The sequence below is a fragment of the Natrix helvetica genome (genome assembly GCF_964273705.1).
Source record: "Natrix helvetica genome assembly, chromosome: 3".
Lineage (NCBI taxonomy): Eukaryota > Metazoa > Chordata > Lepidosauria > Squamata > Natricidae > Natrix > Natrix helvetica.
In genome coordinates, this window is record NC_138549.1 from 97,559,491 (window position 1) to 97,577,205 (window position 17,715).

General features: G+C 39.9%; 2 protein-coding genes across 2 annotated transcripts in view; one reads left to right on the plus strand and one right to left on the minus strand.

Moving 5' to 3' along the window:
* Positions 1–3,764, plus strand: part of PIGK (phosphatidylinositol glycan anchor biosynthesis class K) — a 131,455-nt gene extending 127,691 nt beyond the window's left edge. The window contains exon 11 of the mRNA XM_081949013.1: positions 418–3,764. Coding sequence (XP_081805139.1) covers positions 418–534 — 117 coding nt within the window. The 3' untranslated portion in view covers positions 535–3,764. The remainder of the gene's footprint in view (positions 1–417) is intronic.
* A 153-nt stretch (positions 3,765–3,917) lies between these two features.
* ST6GALNAC5 (ST6 N-acetylgalactosaminide alpha-2,6-sialyltransferase 5) overlaps positions 3,918–17,715 on the minus strand; it is a 96,588-nt gene continuing 82,790 nt past the window's right edge. The window contains exons 4-5 of the mRNA XM_081949014.1: positions 15,793–15,900; positions 3,918–7,378 (exon numbers count right to left, since the gene is read on the minus strand). Of these exons, the coding sequence (XP_081805140.1) occupies positions 7,147–7,378; positions 15,793–15,900 (340 nt within the window). The 3' untranslated portion in view covers positions 3,918–7,146. The remainder of the gene's footprint in view (positions 7,379–15,792; positions 15,901–17,715) is intronic.

Consider the following 17,715-nt stretch of genomic DNA (forward strand, 5'->3'; position numbering starts at 1 on the left):
TGTGTGGCTGACAAGTGGTAGCATGGAAAATACAGGCAAGCCGTCAACACAGCTGTATTTATCCAAAAGGAATGCAGCATTGAATTTAAGATCACTTTCATCTTCAGGAAGATGAGACAAATTCAGTTCCCTAAGCCTTCCTATTTTAAGAATAAATTATTTAAGGCTGGGAGGGTGGGGAGAAAGCCGTTATCTTTTTAGTTAAATACAGAATTTGGTAGTTACTTGAAACAACTCGAATGGAGAATAGTTTAGCCTACTTGCCTTTAAAATTCCTAACACATGAAACATGTTGACTTTACTATATTCTGACTTCATCCAAGAAAGTAAGGAGGGTTTAATTCTAAACGTTTGTTTATATGTTTTGTATGAAAGCAACCTTTTTTTAAAAAAAACATATTTATTTCCTCTTTACAGAAACCGAAACAAAAGGACTGGCATCCTCCCGGAGGCTTTATTTTGGGACTTTGGGCTCTAATTATCATGGTCTTCTTTAAAACCTATGGAATCAAGCACATGAAGCACATCTTTTAGAACTTCAAAGCAACCACATTTGAACTGTGAATGTCTCCCTACCTGAAAATATTTGAATGGATAATGTCATGAACTTATCTGCTTGAAATATTTTGTCACATTTTGTTCCATCTCTTAAAATGAACTTTAATTTTTTTTTCATTTTTAAAACACAACGTAATTTCATGACAGGGCTGAAGTTATTCTACTTGTAAATTTCCACCTGCAAGAACCCACTAGTAGAAAAACAAATCTGTACTGCGTACAAACAAGGCTACTTTGAAAGAACATAAGCATGAGTACGTTTCAAGATCACAGCAACTCTATAATACAAGGAAGCATCATGAATGCTACCATGAAGACAGACTCTAGTCTAGGTGAAAAAAACCTCTACACTTAAATGGCAGTGCTAACATCTTAGAAAACTTGTTTCTTATCCTTCTTTCCGTCATATCTGAAATGACACTGTTATTATTTTTCATTATGTAGAGCACCTGATGAGAAGCTTTTATTTCTATAATAGTCATACAAGAATCTCTTGTTATGAAAAAGAATGGTTAGATCAAACAGTGGGAGGAAATAGATGAATGCAGAGGACATTAAAATATTTTAAAATAAATGAACATCTCCTGAGCTGTACTGAAAAATAGTTGTGTCTATTATTATTTATAAAAAATAGTTCCGCTGTCATTGAAGCAAAGGTTTAGACAATATGCGGAACCTTATTTAAGATGTCTTCCTATTGATATATACTTAACTCACTTCGCAGATTTTTGTTGTACGTATTGAATATCTGCTCAACAGAAACAAAAATACTCTCAGGGAATATTGATTAGTACTGTTTAAATTCAGCCTCTTAGATCAAACCTTTGCCTGCAGCTATTATATTTCTTAGATCGCATGACTCATTCAAATTTACAACCAATAGAAAATTCATCAGTTCTTCAGCAATTATGCACTTAGATTTTCCACATCCAGTCTGCTAGCCTGGTAGATCCAGATTACATTCAAAAGGCATGGGGATAAAACATGTTTAATATAGCTTTAGACTGAGCTATACAATTCCTGAGGTAACATGTTCATGGAGAAAGGTATAGATAAATATTTTTGAGTGGATTCTATTAAATTATTTAAATCAAACCTGCACATATATGTGTATTTTTATTTAGGATACAAAAGCTGGGTAACATACCATAGTACATTGTTTCTGAAACTTGGCAGCTTTAAGATATGTGGAGTTCTGGAATTCCCCAGCAAGGGGAAGTTTGAGAGTTGAAGTCCATATGTCTTCAAACAGTCAAGGTTGAGTAACATTGCCATACAGCTAGGATGCATTACTACAAATTCTGCATTATGGTGAGTTTAATTCTCCATTGAGGGTATTCTGTTCCATAAACACAAAACGCTGACTAGTAAGAGGAATGAAATCATTTTGTGTGTTTCAGATTTCACTTCATACATAATTAGGTGGGTTTATATAATATTGAATTAGAGGCAAAGAGAAGCTGTGGATTACTTATATAGATAAAGTAAGTTCAACATTGCTAAATTTGAATTTGATTGAAGATAGCTGTCTTGTCACAAAAAACCATTTTTATAAGAATACTTCTCTTATCTAGCAAAACAGCAATGATTAATGTGTTAACATTTTGTTTATTGATTGAGATTCAGTACTTTAGAACAAAACAGTCTTAAAAGTTTACACCTTATATGATGACCCCATGTTGCCTCCAGGAAGATAAATTAAGAATAATCTCTTTAAATTTAAGTGTTTCCAAAACTGTGTGAGAATGCAAATACTAAAAAAATACTATTTGTATCTGTATATGGAATTTGTAGTCTTGAATATAACATTCTTCAACCAGATGTATCACAGATACCTACTTAACTTTTTAAATTTTATTTCTAAATTTTTGATTTTTAAATTTTTTAATTTGATTTTAAAAAAACTTATAGCTTTGTGGATGGACATTGTGAAAATGGTAAAATCAACAGAACCCTGCTGGAATTAATCAGTGGTGTCCCTACTTTGTAGGTTGAAACCTAAAATCTGTCCACCTCAGTAAAATCAGGGTGGGCAGGTTTGTGGGAACACAGGCGCATGAGTTATAGGCCAAGATAATTTGCTTTGAGAAAGGAGACTGTTAAGTAAACCCAATTTATGAAGCAGTGTTTAGACACACAATGCAATACTGTTACAAGCAAGAATATCTTGATTCTGGACTATGTTAACAGAATCCTATTGTTTATTCTTGGGAAATTTATATTGGCTGTATTAATCATGCTATATTAAACAAAAAAAGAGAATATTCTAGAAACTCCTTTCTTCCTCTCAATTCATTTATGGGCAAGATAGCTCTTTGGAAATGATAGCATTACCTATCTGATTGTAACAGGGTTCAAGTAAAAAAAAAGACAAATATAACTCAGCAACTTTGAATATTATCATCTTTTTATTCATAGTATTAAGAGTTGCTTTCATAGTACCTTCATAATTGTAACAGGAGTTTATAAGAAGTTGCAAGTTGTTTATAAATCTTGGGACTTTAGATTCCCCTCCATTCCACTATAACCCTTGTTATATTTGATACTTTTTCTAAAACTCAAGCTTCTAACTTCCATTTTCCCCCTTATATGTCATGAAAAGTGCAGGTGCACACCTGAAAAACATTCATTTGTGCAGAAATGAGTAAGATTGCACCAGTTGTTTAATCTGAAGTTTTGTGTGCAGTTGCTTCTCATTCTTCATGACCTGATTGTGAATTTCAGTGGGATTATCTGTCAGTGACATTTTGAGTTTTTGTAGGATTACACTTGGGCCATCAGTGGTAATATCTAATTACCATGTCTTTTGTCATGGACTCTTTTCAATTGCCTCCAATTTTGATCTCCAATTGGGTACTTTTAAGCTTCATTATTAGCACTCCCAGCAAGCAGTTTTGCTTTACTTGACTGAGTGATTTGTTCTTCCTGCACTCCAAGATATTATCAACAAATTTCTCCAGCACAACTCTAAAGCATCCATTTTTCTTTGTTCAGCCTTTCTGATGGTCCAGCTTTTACTGTCACATATTTTTTAACTTAGAAAACCAGGAATTTGATAATGCATATCTTTGTTTTCTGTATTGTTTGCCTACTCTTTGGCATTTTGTCCAAATTTATCATGGTCCTTTTCCAAGCAACTGACATCTCTTTGTTTCATGACTAGAATGAATTCTGAATTTTGGAAAATAAAGGCTGTTAGTACTTTACTTTTACCCAGTTGCATTGGGCTGTCATTGCCTCTTGACATAAACTTAATGGATTTTTTTTTTGTTTTCAAATGAACAAGAGCAGCTTTTTTTTCACTGGCAACAAGAAATTCCTTAAGTTTGTATTACTTATAGCATTATCACTAGCATTTCTGACTGTATGGTTTGCATCTAATTTAAATCAGATGATAGTATACAACTTCTGCCATACAGATGTTCTGAGCAACAGTCTTAGGCATGCTTACTATCCTCTTAATTTAATTCACATGGAGTCGTGCAAAGGTAAGTGCTTTCAAATATCATGATTCAATTTTATCTATGCTGTGTATTTTGTATTATTGTGCAGATCATAAATTTTCTATTTTTGCTTAAAGCTGACTCTTAAGCAAAACTGCACATAATTTCAGAGAGCAAATGATTAGCATTTTCATTACTTATTTTTTGAATAAGACCCAAATACTTATTATGATAATCATTATTCTGTTGTTTTGCATGTACACTGAGACCTTCTGCACTGGAGACAAATTCCTTGTGTATCTAATCGCACCATACTTTATTGGCCAAATAAGGCTATTCCATTCTAATCTATTCTCTACTCTAATCTACTTTTCCAATCTGTTCTTTCTGCTTGCCTCCCACCCTCCCAATACAAATCTCTTATTTTTCATGTAAGGGTAAAAAAATATAATACTGCTTTCAATGTAAGTTGCCTTTTTTTTCTCCTCAATACATGCTGTCCCACCATGCCATTTTTCAATCTGTGTTAAAAGTCTGTTGCCCGATAAAGCAAGCTGCACTGAAAATCCTTATCGCAGGATTCCCACATTAGTATTTGGGTCTTATACAAAAAATAAATATGCCCTGACTCAGAAAGAGATCATATAGGCCTGAAAGAGACTCCAAAGAGATGCAAATAAATAAAAGAAGTGTGATTCATCTCTCTACTTTTGCAGCAGGATTGCATACAAGAATTTTCTTTTCAAGAGTGTAATTCTTCTGATCCTTTTGATCTGAAGCCTGAATATGAGATATTCTATCATTTGCAGCTGTCGACAACTCCGCTGCTCAGTGTGGTTATTAGTTTTCAAAGAGGCACTTTCTGGCGCAGTCGCAGACAACAGATGTTATTTTAATATAGTTGAAAAATTGAATAGAATAGTGAATAACAATTGGAAATTATCAGGGACTATGTAACAGTCACTTTGTCTATTTAGGTCACAGGTCAGGCCGTTATAACTTTCAACAATCAGTACTTTTGTATGTAATGATCAAATAGCTAACATTCTCCCAATGAGTGTTATACAACTGCTGAAGCTCAAGCCTAATTCTCATTGCTTGAGAAATGTGGATAATCACTGCAGTCTGGATTTAATTATTTGTACATCAGATTTCATGAAATGTTTAAATTAAATGGTGCAAGAAGCCCTCTTAATGTGCAACCCATTTTTCTTTTAATGTATGATGATCTCGGGTACCCTATTCTTTGAGATCAGCTATCGTCGTTTGGAAAGAAACATGAGATGTTAGTAAAATTGTGCAATTTCTTATCAATTCATAATATTTTATTCAATAGTAAAGAACAGATGTATTTGTGAGAAATACTTCCACCATAATAAAAAAAGAAGAAGGAAATGCCTGAGTTGTTTTTCCTCTCACAACTCAAATCAACGTTTTGCTTGGGAATTTATTCTTTTTTTCTACAGCTTGAAAACACAAGCACCACAACACATTTTTTAAATAAATTCTCAAACTGATAAAACTCACTTCCCTCCAAATCCCTCTTCCTGTATATTTGCTCCCCCATGCATAACACCTTAAAATGAATCCAGCTTTTGATGACAACTCTTATCAAAACATGGAATAATTTTACTACGCGAAGTGTATGGAAGTGTGCAAGTGGCCAATTAATTTTTGACAGTTTTAAAAAAGTTGTTTGACTTCAATGATACGTCATGTGCAAGGTCAAATAACACTGAATGAAATGCTTTTTATTCACAAGCTAGGTATAATCCCACAAAGGAACATAACAAGTGAGGATCCATTTACAGAACTATTAAGTGCTATCCAAGATCATTCACTAGATCGGAATAGTGCCGAGGCATCTTAAAGAAACCAGTGTATTTTATCGTTATGTCAAGACAGGTCTAGCTTTATATCCATGTAATTCCTTGCACTTCAGAACAGAAGGTCTGTTTCCTACTCCAGAAAACATGACAGGATGTTCATGCATGGTCACAATCTTCTTTCCAATTGGCCTGCTTTCTCTCTCCTTATCCATAAACCAATATATACAAATGACTGGGTTTTGCCATTTTCAGAGGAGGCATCAGTTAGCCTTGGCTGATTCCACTGCAACCCAATCCTAGCTTTCCATGTCATCCTCAAATAATTGCATTTAATTCTGCCCCTCTATTCACATCTACTTGGAGATAAAGTCCAGTGAATTGAACGGATTTCTAGGTAAAGTACCACTAATCCATCTAAGCCAAACATTTCTTAATATAGTTTTGAAGGATTTAAGTACCCCAGAAGGCATATGGGAGACCACATTCTGAGATGCTTCTGAGATTGATTTGCTCAAATTATTTTTGGATCAAATGGAATTAGGGCTACCAGGTTATTTTTTTTAGCAATACCAAAAGACCAAAAATAGCTAAGGAACTGCAGATATAACTCACTCTTAATTGTACACCTAAAGTCATATATTATAGCTGTAACCATCACTCTCAGCTGGAGCTCCCCATCAAGATGTGCTTGCTCTCAAAATGGCTTGATGCTGGAACATTGCCTAAGAATACAAAATTTAAAAAAACAAACCACACAGAACTTCCAGATCAAATATTAATTACATGCCAGATAGAATTATCTTATAGGTCAAAGAGAAAATATATAAACAAGAAGCTGGGCATTAAATCAGCGGCAATATAAATCCTCAGTTTTTGAGAGATTATGAAAGATAAATAACCATATCATTGTGAAATAGAAAAATACTGGATTGCATTAAAAACTTCCACTAAGTAACTGTTAAATGTCACTATGAAAACCCGGTGGCAATGTGCCTTAAAAACATAATGAATCACACATCTCCTGAATTACGTTCATTAATACCGAAGGCGTCTTCTTTCCTTTTTAACAAATCACGTATACATATGCAATAGACCGAAGTGAAAATATTTGCTTAATCAAATACTGAATACCAAGCACCTTTTTTCGGTATTTTTTTGTAACAACTTCCTGAATATTGTAGCAGGGTTTCTTTTTTTAAAATCCAAAAACACTGTTAACCTTCCTTTTTTCAGCTTAGCTTGCTGTGATATGATGTTCAGTCCTCAGAAACCTGATACAGTCGGTGATTGTGATTGCAGCCTTGTGCATTCATTCCTCAGAATACTACTTTAATCTTTCCATGATTGACAGGAAGTGTTTCTGGTTTCCAGTTTGGCTGAAAAAAGTGAATATTGAAAGTCCGGGCCCAATTCTCAAAGACTCGTTTCTCTGTGATAAAGCGATGATGACTTCCCTTCCTTCCCCGTTCATGTGAAATGTACATTGTACATTCATCGGGTCCTAATGGTTCGTAATAATGATAAGGTACTGAAGGATGATTAGAATCCCTGTAGAAAAAGAGAGCAAAGTTGGATGTTACTGAAAAATAAGGCTTTCCTCAATAAGCCAAAAAGTCCTTTCTCCCCATTCACCTCATCTCCCAGAAGGCCAATATTGTAAATAATTAAACTATAACCATTCCAGAGCCAAATGGCTGACTAAACTGAAGAGTGCTATGAATGTAGATTGCATAAAGAAAAAACCTGAGATACATTCAGAGAAGTGAGCAGCTTAGGAAGTAGTAACACGACCTCAGACTTTTGATCCAGCCAACACAACAACCTGTTGTGTCTAGAACCATCAATTTGGTCCTCCCCACTTTTTGCATGGTTTTGTTTTAAACTGCTGCTGTGATTTGCAAGGACGATAATTGATTTGCAAGGACACTAATTTTATTTAACAACTACAACAAATTGCAAGATTAGAAAAATTGTAACCCCACCCAAACAGATTATTCTCCAGGGTATGAATCATATATACCAGCGATGGCGAACCTTTTTGGGCTCCCGTGCCAAAAACGGGGGGAGCGCAGGGGGGTCGTACGCAGGCGTGCCATACCCATAATGCTATGCGCGCGACCCCCCCCGTTGTGCATGCGCGCAAACACGCCCTGCGCATGCGTGTGACCCCTCCCTTTTGGCAAGCGATAGACCCGTTTTTCACCCTCCCCAGGCTCAAGAAGCTTTCAAGGAGCTTGAGGAGGGTGAAAACAGCCTCCCCCACCCTCCTGAGGCTCTTTGCTGTCTCTCGGACTGCACTGGGGGAGAAGCATTTGCAATTGGTGTCTGCCCCGGCCACCTCCCCCACGGCAGCTTCTCCTTCTTCTGGCTGCTCCAGCATCCCAACCAGAAGCAGCACTGTGACAGCCGCTAGGGGTGAGGGGGCGGCGGTGGCAAGCGTGGGCAAGGGTTTCCCTCCCTCCCCACACGAGCGGGCTGCTTGCACGGCTCTAGCCCGCAGCTCTAATAAAGATCTGCAGTCCGGAGCGCTGCTACTTCCAGCCGGGATATATTCTGCCAGACCCTTGGCGGCGTCTTTATGCGGGTAGCTCGCCTCCCTGCCAGCAGCTCATCCAGCGTCCCGGCTGGAAGCAGCAGCGCAACAGCTGCTGTTACCAGGGGCGAAGGGGTGGCGGTGGAGAGAACGGGCGACCACCGCCCCTTCATCCTCTCCCCAACAGCGGCTGTTGCACTTCTGCTTCCAGCCAGGATGCTGGCGGAGGAGCTGCTGGTGGAGAGGTGAGCTACCCACATAAAGACACCACCGAGGGTCTGGCAGAATATATCCCGGCTGGAAGAAGCAGCGCAACAGCAAAGGAGTAGCGATGGCAAGGACGGGCGGTCCCAGGCGTCCCTCCCCCCCCACCTGAGCAGACTTCTTCAGAGCTCCAGCCTGCAGCTCTGATGAGGATCCGCAGTCCGGAGCGCTGCCGCTTCCAGCCGGGATATATTCTGCCAGATCCTCGGCGGCGACTTTATGCGGTTAGCTCGCCTTCCTGCCAGCAGCTCATCCAGTGTCCCAGCTGGAAGCAGCAGCACAACAGTCGCCGTTACCAGGGGCGAAGGGGTGGCGGTGGAGAGAACGGGCGACCACTGCCCCTTCATCCTCTCCCCAACAGCGGCTGTTGCACTTCTGCTTCCAGCCAGGATGCTGGCGGAGGAGCTGCTGGTGGAGAGGTGAGCTACCCACATAAAGACACCACCGAGGGTCTGGCAGAATATATCCCGGCTGGAAGAAGCAGCACAACAGCAAAGGAGTAGCGATGGCAAGGACGGTCTCAGGCATCCCTCCCTCCCCTCCACCCCGCCTGAGCAGACTTCTTCAGAGCTCCAGCCTGAAGCTCTGATGAGGATCCACGGTCTGGAGCGCTGCCACTTCCAGCCGGGATATATTCTGCCAAACCCTCGGCGGCGTCTTTATGCAGATAGCTCGCCTCCCCACCAGCAGCTCCTCCGCCAGCATCCCGGCTGGAAGCGGAAGCACAACAGCCGCTGTTGGGGAAGAGGCAAAGGGGCGGCGGTCGCCCGTTCTCGCCACCGCCACCCCTTCGCCCCTGGTAACGGAGACTGTTGTGCTGCTGCTTCCAGCCGGTGGCTGCCCGGTTGCTTCTATGCAAGTAGCCCACTCAGGCGGGGGAGGGAAGGAAGCCCCAACCACAGCTCTACTAAGAAGCGATGGCCAGGAACCCCTCTCTGTGTCTTTGGGCACGCGCGGCCGTTGCTCTTCCTGTTGCTGGTTTTTGGTGTGCATGTGTGCTAGGAACCAGATCACCAAATGGCCGACATGCATGTGCACCCTGGAAACAAAAAGATCACGTTCCTAGCGTGCGCATGCGCACCGGGTGGCTCCACTTCTGCTTTCTGGCACGCCAATGCGTGTCAAGACCAGCTGGCTGCTGCACCCGAACCCGGAAGAGGAACTGGAGATGGCTCCGCGTGCCACGAGAAATGGCTCTGTGTGCCACTTCCGGCATGCGTGCCATAGGTTCGCCATCACGGATATATACTATATATAGGAGCTTCATCCTCAACACTATTCTTAGTAATGAATTCCTACATGTTTTTTTTTTAATTAATTGTAACATCTCAGATAGGATCTACATTTAAATTCCCAGAAACCCTGAAAATCCTAAGGGCTCTCCATGATCACTATTCTTATTTCTCCTCTCTAGGTCTGTAACTTTGATAGCTTGATCCCTTTTACTAAAATGAGTCCAATTCAATAAAAGACAAAGCAAAAAATCAATCTGGCAGTATAAAAGGCTGACAAAAGATCTTCGTTTAAGAGTGATTGTGCCTGTACTCTCATAGTATACGGCAGTAACACAGAATCTAAAGCATACAATCCTTTTAATTCTGCACATATCATTTAAGCATCTCTGGCAGGAGATGTATAATTTTCTTGGAGCACTTTCTTCAGATTTTATGTCTGAGAAACAGACATGTTGTAAGCTTCATATAATTAGTTATAATGCTATCAAATACCTGTAAAATATGAAGGAAGATGTTCTCAACTTGGACATTTTTAGATCAGGGGTATCCAGACTTGGCAACTTTAGACTGTAAGTAATGAGGAATTCTGGGAGTTGAAGTCTATATGTCTTAAAGTTGCCAAGGTTGGACATCCCTGCTTTAAAAGGATGAATTACAGCCCTAATGGCTTCTGGTATAATTAACAAACCAAACCTACAGGCCATGACATCTTCTAAATATTACAAGAAGAAATGTCACAGCTTCATGCTTTTTTGCCCACACATTATTGCTGTTATAAAGTACAATGTGATATTGCATTGTGGCTTCCCTTTCTTCATTAATAACAGTTAGTTTTTCCATGATGGAAACAATGCATACACCATCAAGATCACATAATGAACTTTCCTTTGAAGTAGATATTCGAAGGAAGCAAGTACTATGAATCTATAAACCTTGTAATGTCTGAGTGTGGTGACTTGTGGAAAAGAACAATAATTTCTCCTTCATACATAGTTTCTTCATTTTTGAGTAAAAAATGTGCAGCTATTCCCCTTCCAACTGCTACACAGAAACATTCAAGACAACATAGCTAGGAAAATGCTGTAATCAATACAGCTCTTATTAATCCAAAGGAACACACCCTTGTTCAACTTCAAGATGATGAGACCATCTACACTAGTATCTTGTGTCTTTGGGGCCAAATGTTAATTCCAATCCTAAACACCATTAAAAAGAATTGGGGTAAGTTTATAAGTTTCATCTTTCTGGTTTGAATAGGTAAGAGTCCTTGAGGATTTTACTCCGCTAGTTGTTGCTGACTATAGGGGCCAGTGCTCATCTCCGTTTCAAGGCCATTGAGCCAAGTGCTGTTCCCCTAAGATGTTTCTGTGGTCATGTGGCCAGCAGGATATCATGGAGTGCTATTACTTTCCCACCGAAGTGATACCTATTTATGTACTTGCATTTGCATGTTTTCGAACTGCTAGGTTGTCGGGAACTGGAGCAGGAACAGGAGCTCACCCCCGTCGCGTGGCACTCAGGTCTCAAACTGGGCTGCTGGTTTTCTAGTCAACAAGCCCAGCATCTTAACCACTAAGCCACTGCACTACTCTCTGGTTTGAATAACCCAAATAAAATTGTATGCTAAATTCCCACTCAGCAATTATATTTTTATGATATAATGTTTTGAGAATGCTGAAAGTCATCCCCATTCTTCTTTATTAATACTAAAGCTACCACTAGTCTATAAAGGTGCCTATTTTATTACTCGGTGATATTAGACATTAATCAGTACTCAGTAGCTTATCAATATTATAGTAGGAGTGTATTTACAAATGTAACTACTGTATGTAAAAACATTAGTTTTCTGAAGTGGTACTTTACAATGCTTCTTGTGTTCTGTGATGCGTGCATTTACCCTCCTGTTTGTCTGTCCTATATATATTGCCGGGCAGATTTTGCATGGTATTTTGTAGAGTCCTTGGTTTTCCAGCTGGATTTTGTCTTTGGGGTTTCTTAAGATGTTGGCTATTTTTTGGTCAGTGGTGAAGGCTGTCCTGATATTGTGCTTGTGGAGAATTTTGCTGATTTTATCTGTGGTGCCTTTGATGTAAGGGAGGACGGCGATGCCATTGTCCTGTTCTGTGTCTTGGTTTTTTGGGGGCAATATATATAGGACAAACAAACAGGAGGGTAAATGCACGCATCACAGAACACAAGAATGCAGTAAGAAAAAAAAAGAAAAAACTTCCTCCCTTTTCCAGCACCTTAAAGCTACAGGACATGAAATCAACTTTGAAGGAGCCAGGTTAATCTCCAAAACAGAACACCTCAACAAGAGAATAATTATGGAAGCCATCGAAATAGAGAAACACCTCCACAATATGAATAAACGTGATGATACCTCCCGCTTACCAAACATCTGGAAACCAGCCCTAGCCAACAAACGAACACCACCCAAGCCGTTACAATACAAAACAACAATGCACATACAGCCAGCATCAATCAGCACCAATCTACCAATTATGATACAACCACACAACCAATCACTCCACTTACTGAAACAAAGCCAGCACCCCATCCCCTCCCACCAAGATTTACAGAAAGATGGCAGCTCCGTTCCCATTTTAAGCCCAAACTTGAAGATGGCAGGTGAGATCCTGCCAAAACGTTGCAAAGACAATTTCAATCTTACACGGGAAAAGACCCGAACACAACAAAACCAGCATACCTACACCCGTGAAAATCTACGAAAACACCAAAGTTTAATGCTATTAGTTCAAGCATAAACAGTCTAAAGGCATTTTCAAGAAAGTAGCAGGCAGATTCTGACAGGCAAAGAGATGGAATGATAACATAAATCCATTCCTCTTATATGATAGCTTGACAATCAGGGGATATCAGGATAGGATTTTGATATTACTACATACAGCGATACTGCAGTGCAACCCAACTGTTTTCTTGCCGTCAGAAATGGCATTAATTTTAACTTTTGTGCCAAGTTCATTTAAAAAAGAATTGCATAGTTTAATAGCTACTGCAGGTTTTGCTAATCAGAATGGAAACTAATCTATGGGAAGAGAAATCCAATAAACAGCTCTGTTGTTCCACTAATGTGTGTTAAAATACGCAGATTGGATTGTCCCCAAGTCATGGTTCCTCTTAAAACGCTCTGCTTTCAAAAATCAGATAACATTGCAAGATTCCTGAATGAGGTATGAATGTCATCTATTAAGAGTTGGCAATCTTTCAAAGATGTGGTTGATCCATGGAATGAAGATATGACCAAGGCAGCTGTCATGCTTGTCCCTAGGAGCTGAAAAAATTTCAGACAACCTTGGTCGCGTTGGTTGATGATCTCTGGAGGGCCAGAGATAGAGGTTGTTCCTCTATCCTGGTCCTATTAGACCTCTCGGCGGCTTTTGATACCATCGACCATGGTATCCTATTGCGCCGGTTGGAGGGGATGGGAGTCGGAGGTACCATTTTGCGTTGACAGGGGGACAGAGGTCGACCCCGAGGCCACTCACTTGTGGAGTGCCACAGGGGTCGGTCCTCTCGCCTCTCCTGTTCAACACATATGTGAAGCCGCTGGGTGCGATCATCCGTGGTTTTGGGGTTGAGTATCACCTCTACGCTGATGATACTCAGCTGTATATTTCAACCCCAAACCACCCCAACGAGGCTGTCGAAGTGATGTCCCGGTGTTTGGAAGCCGTCGGGGTCTGGATGGGGGACAACAGACTTAAACTCAACCCCTCCAAGACTGAGTGGCTGTGGCTACCGGCACCTCGGTTCAGCCAGCTGATTCCATCGCTGGCCATAGGGGGCGAACAATTGCCCCCTGTGGAACGGGCGCGCAATTTGGGCGTCCTCCTTGATGCCCGGCTGTCAATGGATGACCATGTGGCAGCCGTGGCGAGGGGGGCGTTCCACCAGGTTCGCCTGGTGCGCCAATTGCGCCCCCTACTGGACCGGGATGCCCTACGCACGGTCACTCATGCGCTGGTGACGTCCCGCCTGGATTACTGCAACACTCTCTACATGGGGCTGCCCTTGGGACGCGCCCGGAGACTGCAGTTAGTTCAGAACGCAGCCGCGCGGGCTGTAATGGGGAGTACGAGGTACTCCCACATAACACCTCTCCTGCGCGAGCTGCACTGGCTACCTGTGGTTTTTCGGGTGCGTTTCAAGGTGCTGATTACCATCTTTAAAGCGCTCCATGGCACGGGACCTAGTTACTTGCGGGATCGCATCCTCCCACATACATCCCTGCGGCCAATTCGCTCACACAGGGAGGGACTTCTCCTGGTGCCGTCCACTAGGCAATGCCAACGGGCGACACCAAGGAGTAGGGCCTTCTCTGTGATGGGCCCAACCCTCTGGAATGATCTCCCCCCCGACATTAGAACCACTACTGACCTCCGCTCCTTCCGGCAAAAATTGAAGACCCACCTGTTCCGATTAGCAGGCCTGGCATAATCACAACTGTCCCTCCTGGCAAATGTTTTATCAACTGGTTATTTTTAGGGGTATTGTTTTTAATATTGTGTCTATTTTAGGGGTTTAAAACTTATATTTATATTAGCTTTGTACAGTTCTTTTAATTACATTTTAACCTCCTCCATGCCAACTGTACATATTTAACTTTTTATTGTATTTTGTTATATTCTGCACGGACTGTACACCGCCCCGAGTCCCTTTTGGGAGAGGGGGCGGTCTAGAAGCATTAAATATAAATAAATAAATAAATAAATAAATAAATAAATAAATAAATAAATAAATAAATAAATAAATAAATAAACCCTCTGAAGCACAGCTCCAAATCAACCATGAACCTTGCACAAGAAAGATGAAGGTTTCCAAATGGATTGAATAAATGTGGGGAGATTGTTAGGGACGTAACCCTAGTCTTGGCTTGGCAATGTATAATAAGCCATGATTGTAACAAATGTATCTGTTACTTTAAATGCTAGATAGATGTAATTGGATGCTAATTGCTTTAAGCAGCCATAAAAGGAGGAAGGACCTATTACCCTCCCCCATGACTACTGATTCTCCTGATTGTTCCTGACTGTTACCCTATGAGCTTTGTATTGGAGAGAAGACCGTGTATTGGATGGCTAGTCTGTAACTAAGTTACCTGTCTACATGGTGAATTGTGAGTTGAGCAACTGTAACTTCAACAAGTTGTAAATAGACTGTATATACTTCAAGACTGCTTATAGTCTGTTTGGAAACTATTTATCCTATTTTTGTTACGCAAGTAAAGCTATTCTTTGTTTTACCTTTGGTGGCTGTGAGTGACTATTCAACGGCTTATTTGTTACTACATTTGGATGCTGAACTCTAGTCTCCTAACGGAGATAGACTTAATAGAGATCTCAAACATGCAGTGCAATCAAGAAGACCCAATAATATTTCTGAGCCAAAAGAGTTGGGCGGAAAAGCAGGAATAGGCAAACTCTTAAGAAAGGTTGTGAGCTGATGCACATCAAGTTATGATGGCAAATGGAGCTGGAATCTCCAGAGCTGTGACATGGTCATAAATCATACACACATATACACAGGTCATAGATAATAAATGCAACAAGCCATTAATGGCATGTGTTTGTCCGTATGCCTATATAATCTTGATTTTCAAATGGTTTTTCTCCAGAAATTAATTTTATATATTCTATAGCATTATGTTTATCTAATAAATATTTAAAAGACTAAGGAAAACTAACAAGATGAGTAACTCCTCACAGTACGAACAGTTTAAATAATATATTAAATGCAATTAAATGCTGTTTTGTTGTTTTCAAAACTCAATCACAGCACATGCTAATTAGGAGTTCCAGGAACATCCTACATCCGAGTTTTGAGTAGTATAAAGACATTTATGTGTAAATACATAATCCATAAGACTGAATTTCACAACCTAATTAAAAACCAAGTGAATTGGTTACCTGCAGAAATCGGGTGGCACCATTCCATAGACGTCTATTTTGTCACACAGCTCTAATGCAATACTCATTGTAAACCATCCAGTGCTTAGCCAAGTGTTGGATATCTTCCTGAAAACAGAAACAATTAAGTTCCCCAGGTGACAAATAATACTTGAGATAACTTCATGTTTGAAGGATTTTTTTTCCGAAGGAATAGTTATCTATTAAAATTCATAGAAAAGTTGCACACATGGGCAGTCAACATTCAAAGTACTTCTACATCATGTAATAGGTTTAACTATATCCTTCTGGTTGTGAACAAATTTATTTAGTAATTGCATTTTTCATTCTAGCATTGCAGCTATTAGTGGTATTACATACCTGGGCAGTTACCTGAATAAGATTTGAGTGTAAACTGTGGGTTTGCATTAGTCCTACTAATTAAATGGGAAAGAAAGATAACTCTATCTGGTTAATGGAAGAATAAGCAGGTGAAGACACACTTTATGTCAGCGCAGGGCGTATTTAGGTTGAATATACTAACTGTACAACAATGCAACAAAATTTTACATGATCTGAAACCTTTTTTTGCATAAGTATGCTGAGCAACAGTTCCAAGGTAAAGAAATAACTGCAATGAATAGCCCTCCAAGAGCTTTGAAGCATTTCCAACAAGTTTATTTATCTTTCTTTTACTTCCTACTTCAGCTACACTTTTCTCTTCTCCATCTTTAGCCATGCTGTTTTTTCTTCTTTAAACCTTTTGCTTTTTCCCCTCTGCAAGACAAGAGAGGGAATCTTTTGTGCATGTGCTTATGTGAAAGGAAGCATGAAAGAAAAATGATTGCACATTCAGATAGTGATGAGTCATCCTTATAGACTATCAATGGTATTTTTTGTCTCAGCCTTTTGTTTTTTTAAGAATACAACATATTCTACAAAGCTATGTGAGCATACACTGATATACATATATGTATTTACTTACTGGTAGAGAAATCCTTAGGGATGGACGGAGTTAGCAAACAGAAATCGACAAAGTGGGAATATTGGGTATTCTATAGAATTTGTTTTATCTCTGCTCTTCCTTTTGGAAAGAATAATTTTAAATTGATTCTTTTTTCAGAAACAAATTCTTAATCGTTTTTGCCAATAAAGATACATACTTAAGTAAGATTCCTACCTCAAAAATAATTAATTGTCAAGCTTCTAGAGCTTGGGTAAAAACTGCGGTGGGATATGTTGATCTCTCATGGAGAGATACGTAAGCTAATTTTCTCTCATTATAGTTGACTTATCTTTGAATTTTGCTTGAAAAGCTCCAGGCTTAATTGCTGCTGAAGTGTTGAACTTGGGCCTGGAAACTATCTTCCGTCTGTACTACTGTAATACACCCTACGTAGGGCTATTTTTGAAGACTATCTGGGAGCTACAGTACAGAACTCAATGGCTCAATAAGTCTTGGGCATCCCTAAAGCTGCATATGTATCACCTCTACTGTGTGAGTTTCATTGGATTTTGGTCTGCTTATTCAGGGTGTTTCCATGACCCTAAAACACTTCATGGCCTAGGCTGAGGTTACTTGAAGGACCATTTTGTCCCAATCTATCTGTCTTATTGGGTCATGCAGGAAGGGTGTTGTACAGATCCCCATCAGTTAAAAAATTATGTCTGACAGAATCTAGGAAGACAGCATTTTCTGCTGTTGCCCCCGCACTATGCAACATCTTGCCACCTTCATTTTATTGATTTATTATTGATTTAATAATGAAAGGGAACCAATCTGGAATCAATCACTAAATCTGCAGATCCCCTCCCCCCCCCCCCCCCCGGTGCTATTTTAAGGCAGAGTTTGTAGTAGCAAAAATAAGAAAGAAGCATGGGCTCACAAGCAACTGCCGATGCCTTCAATAATATATTGAGACTGAAAGACTAACTTTGGAATTT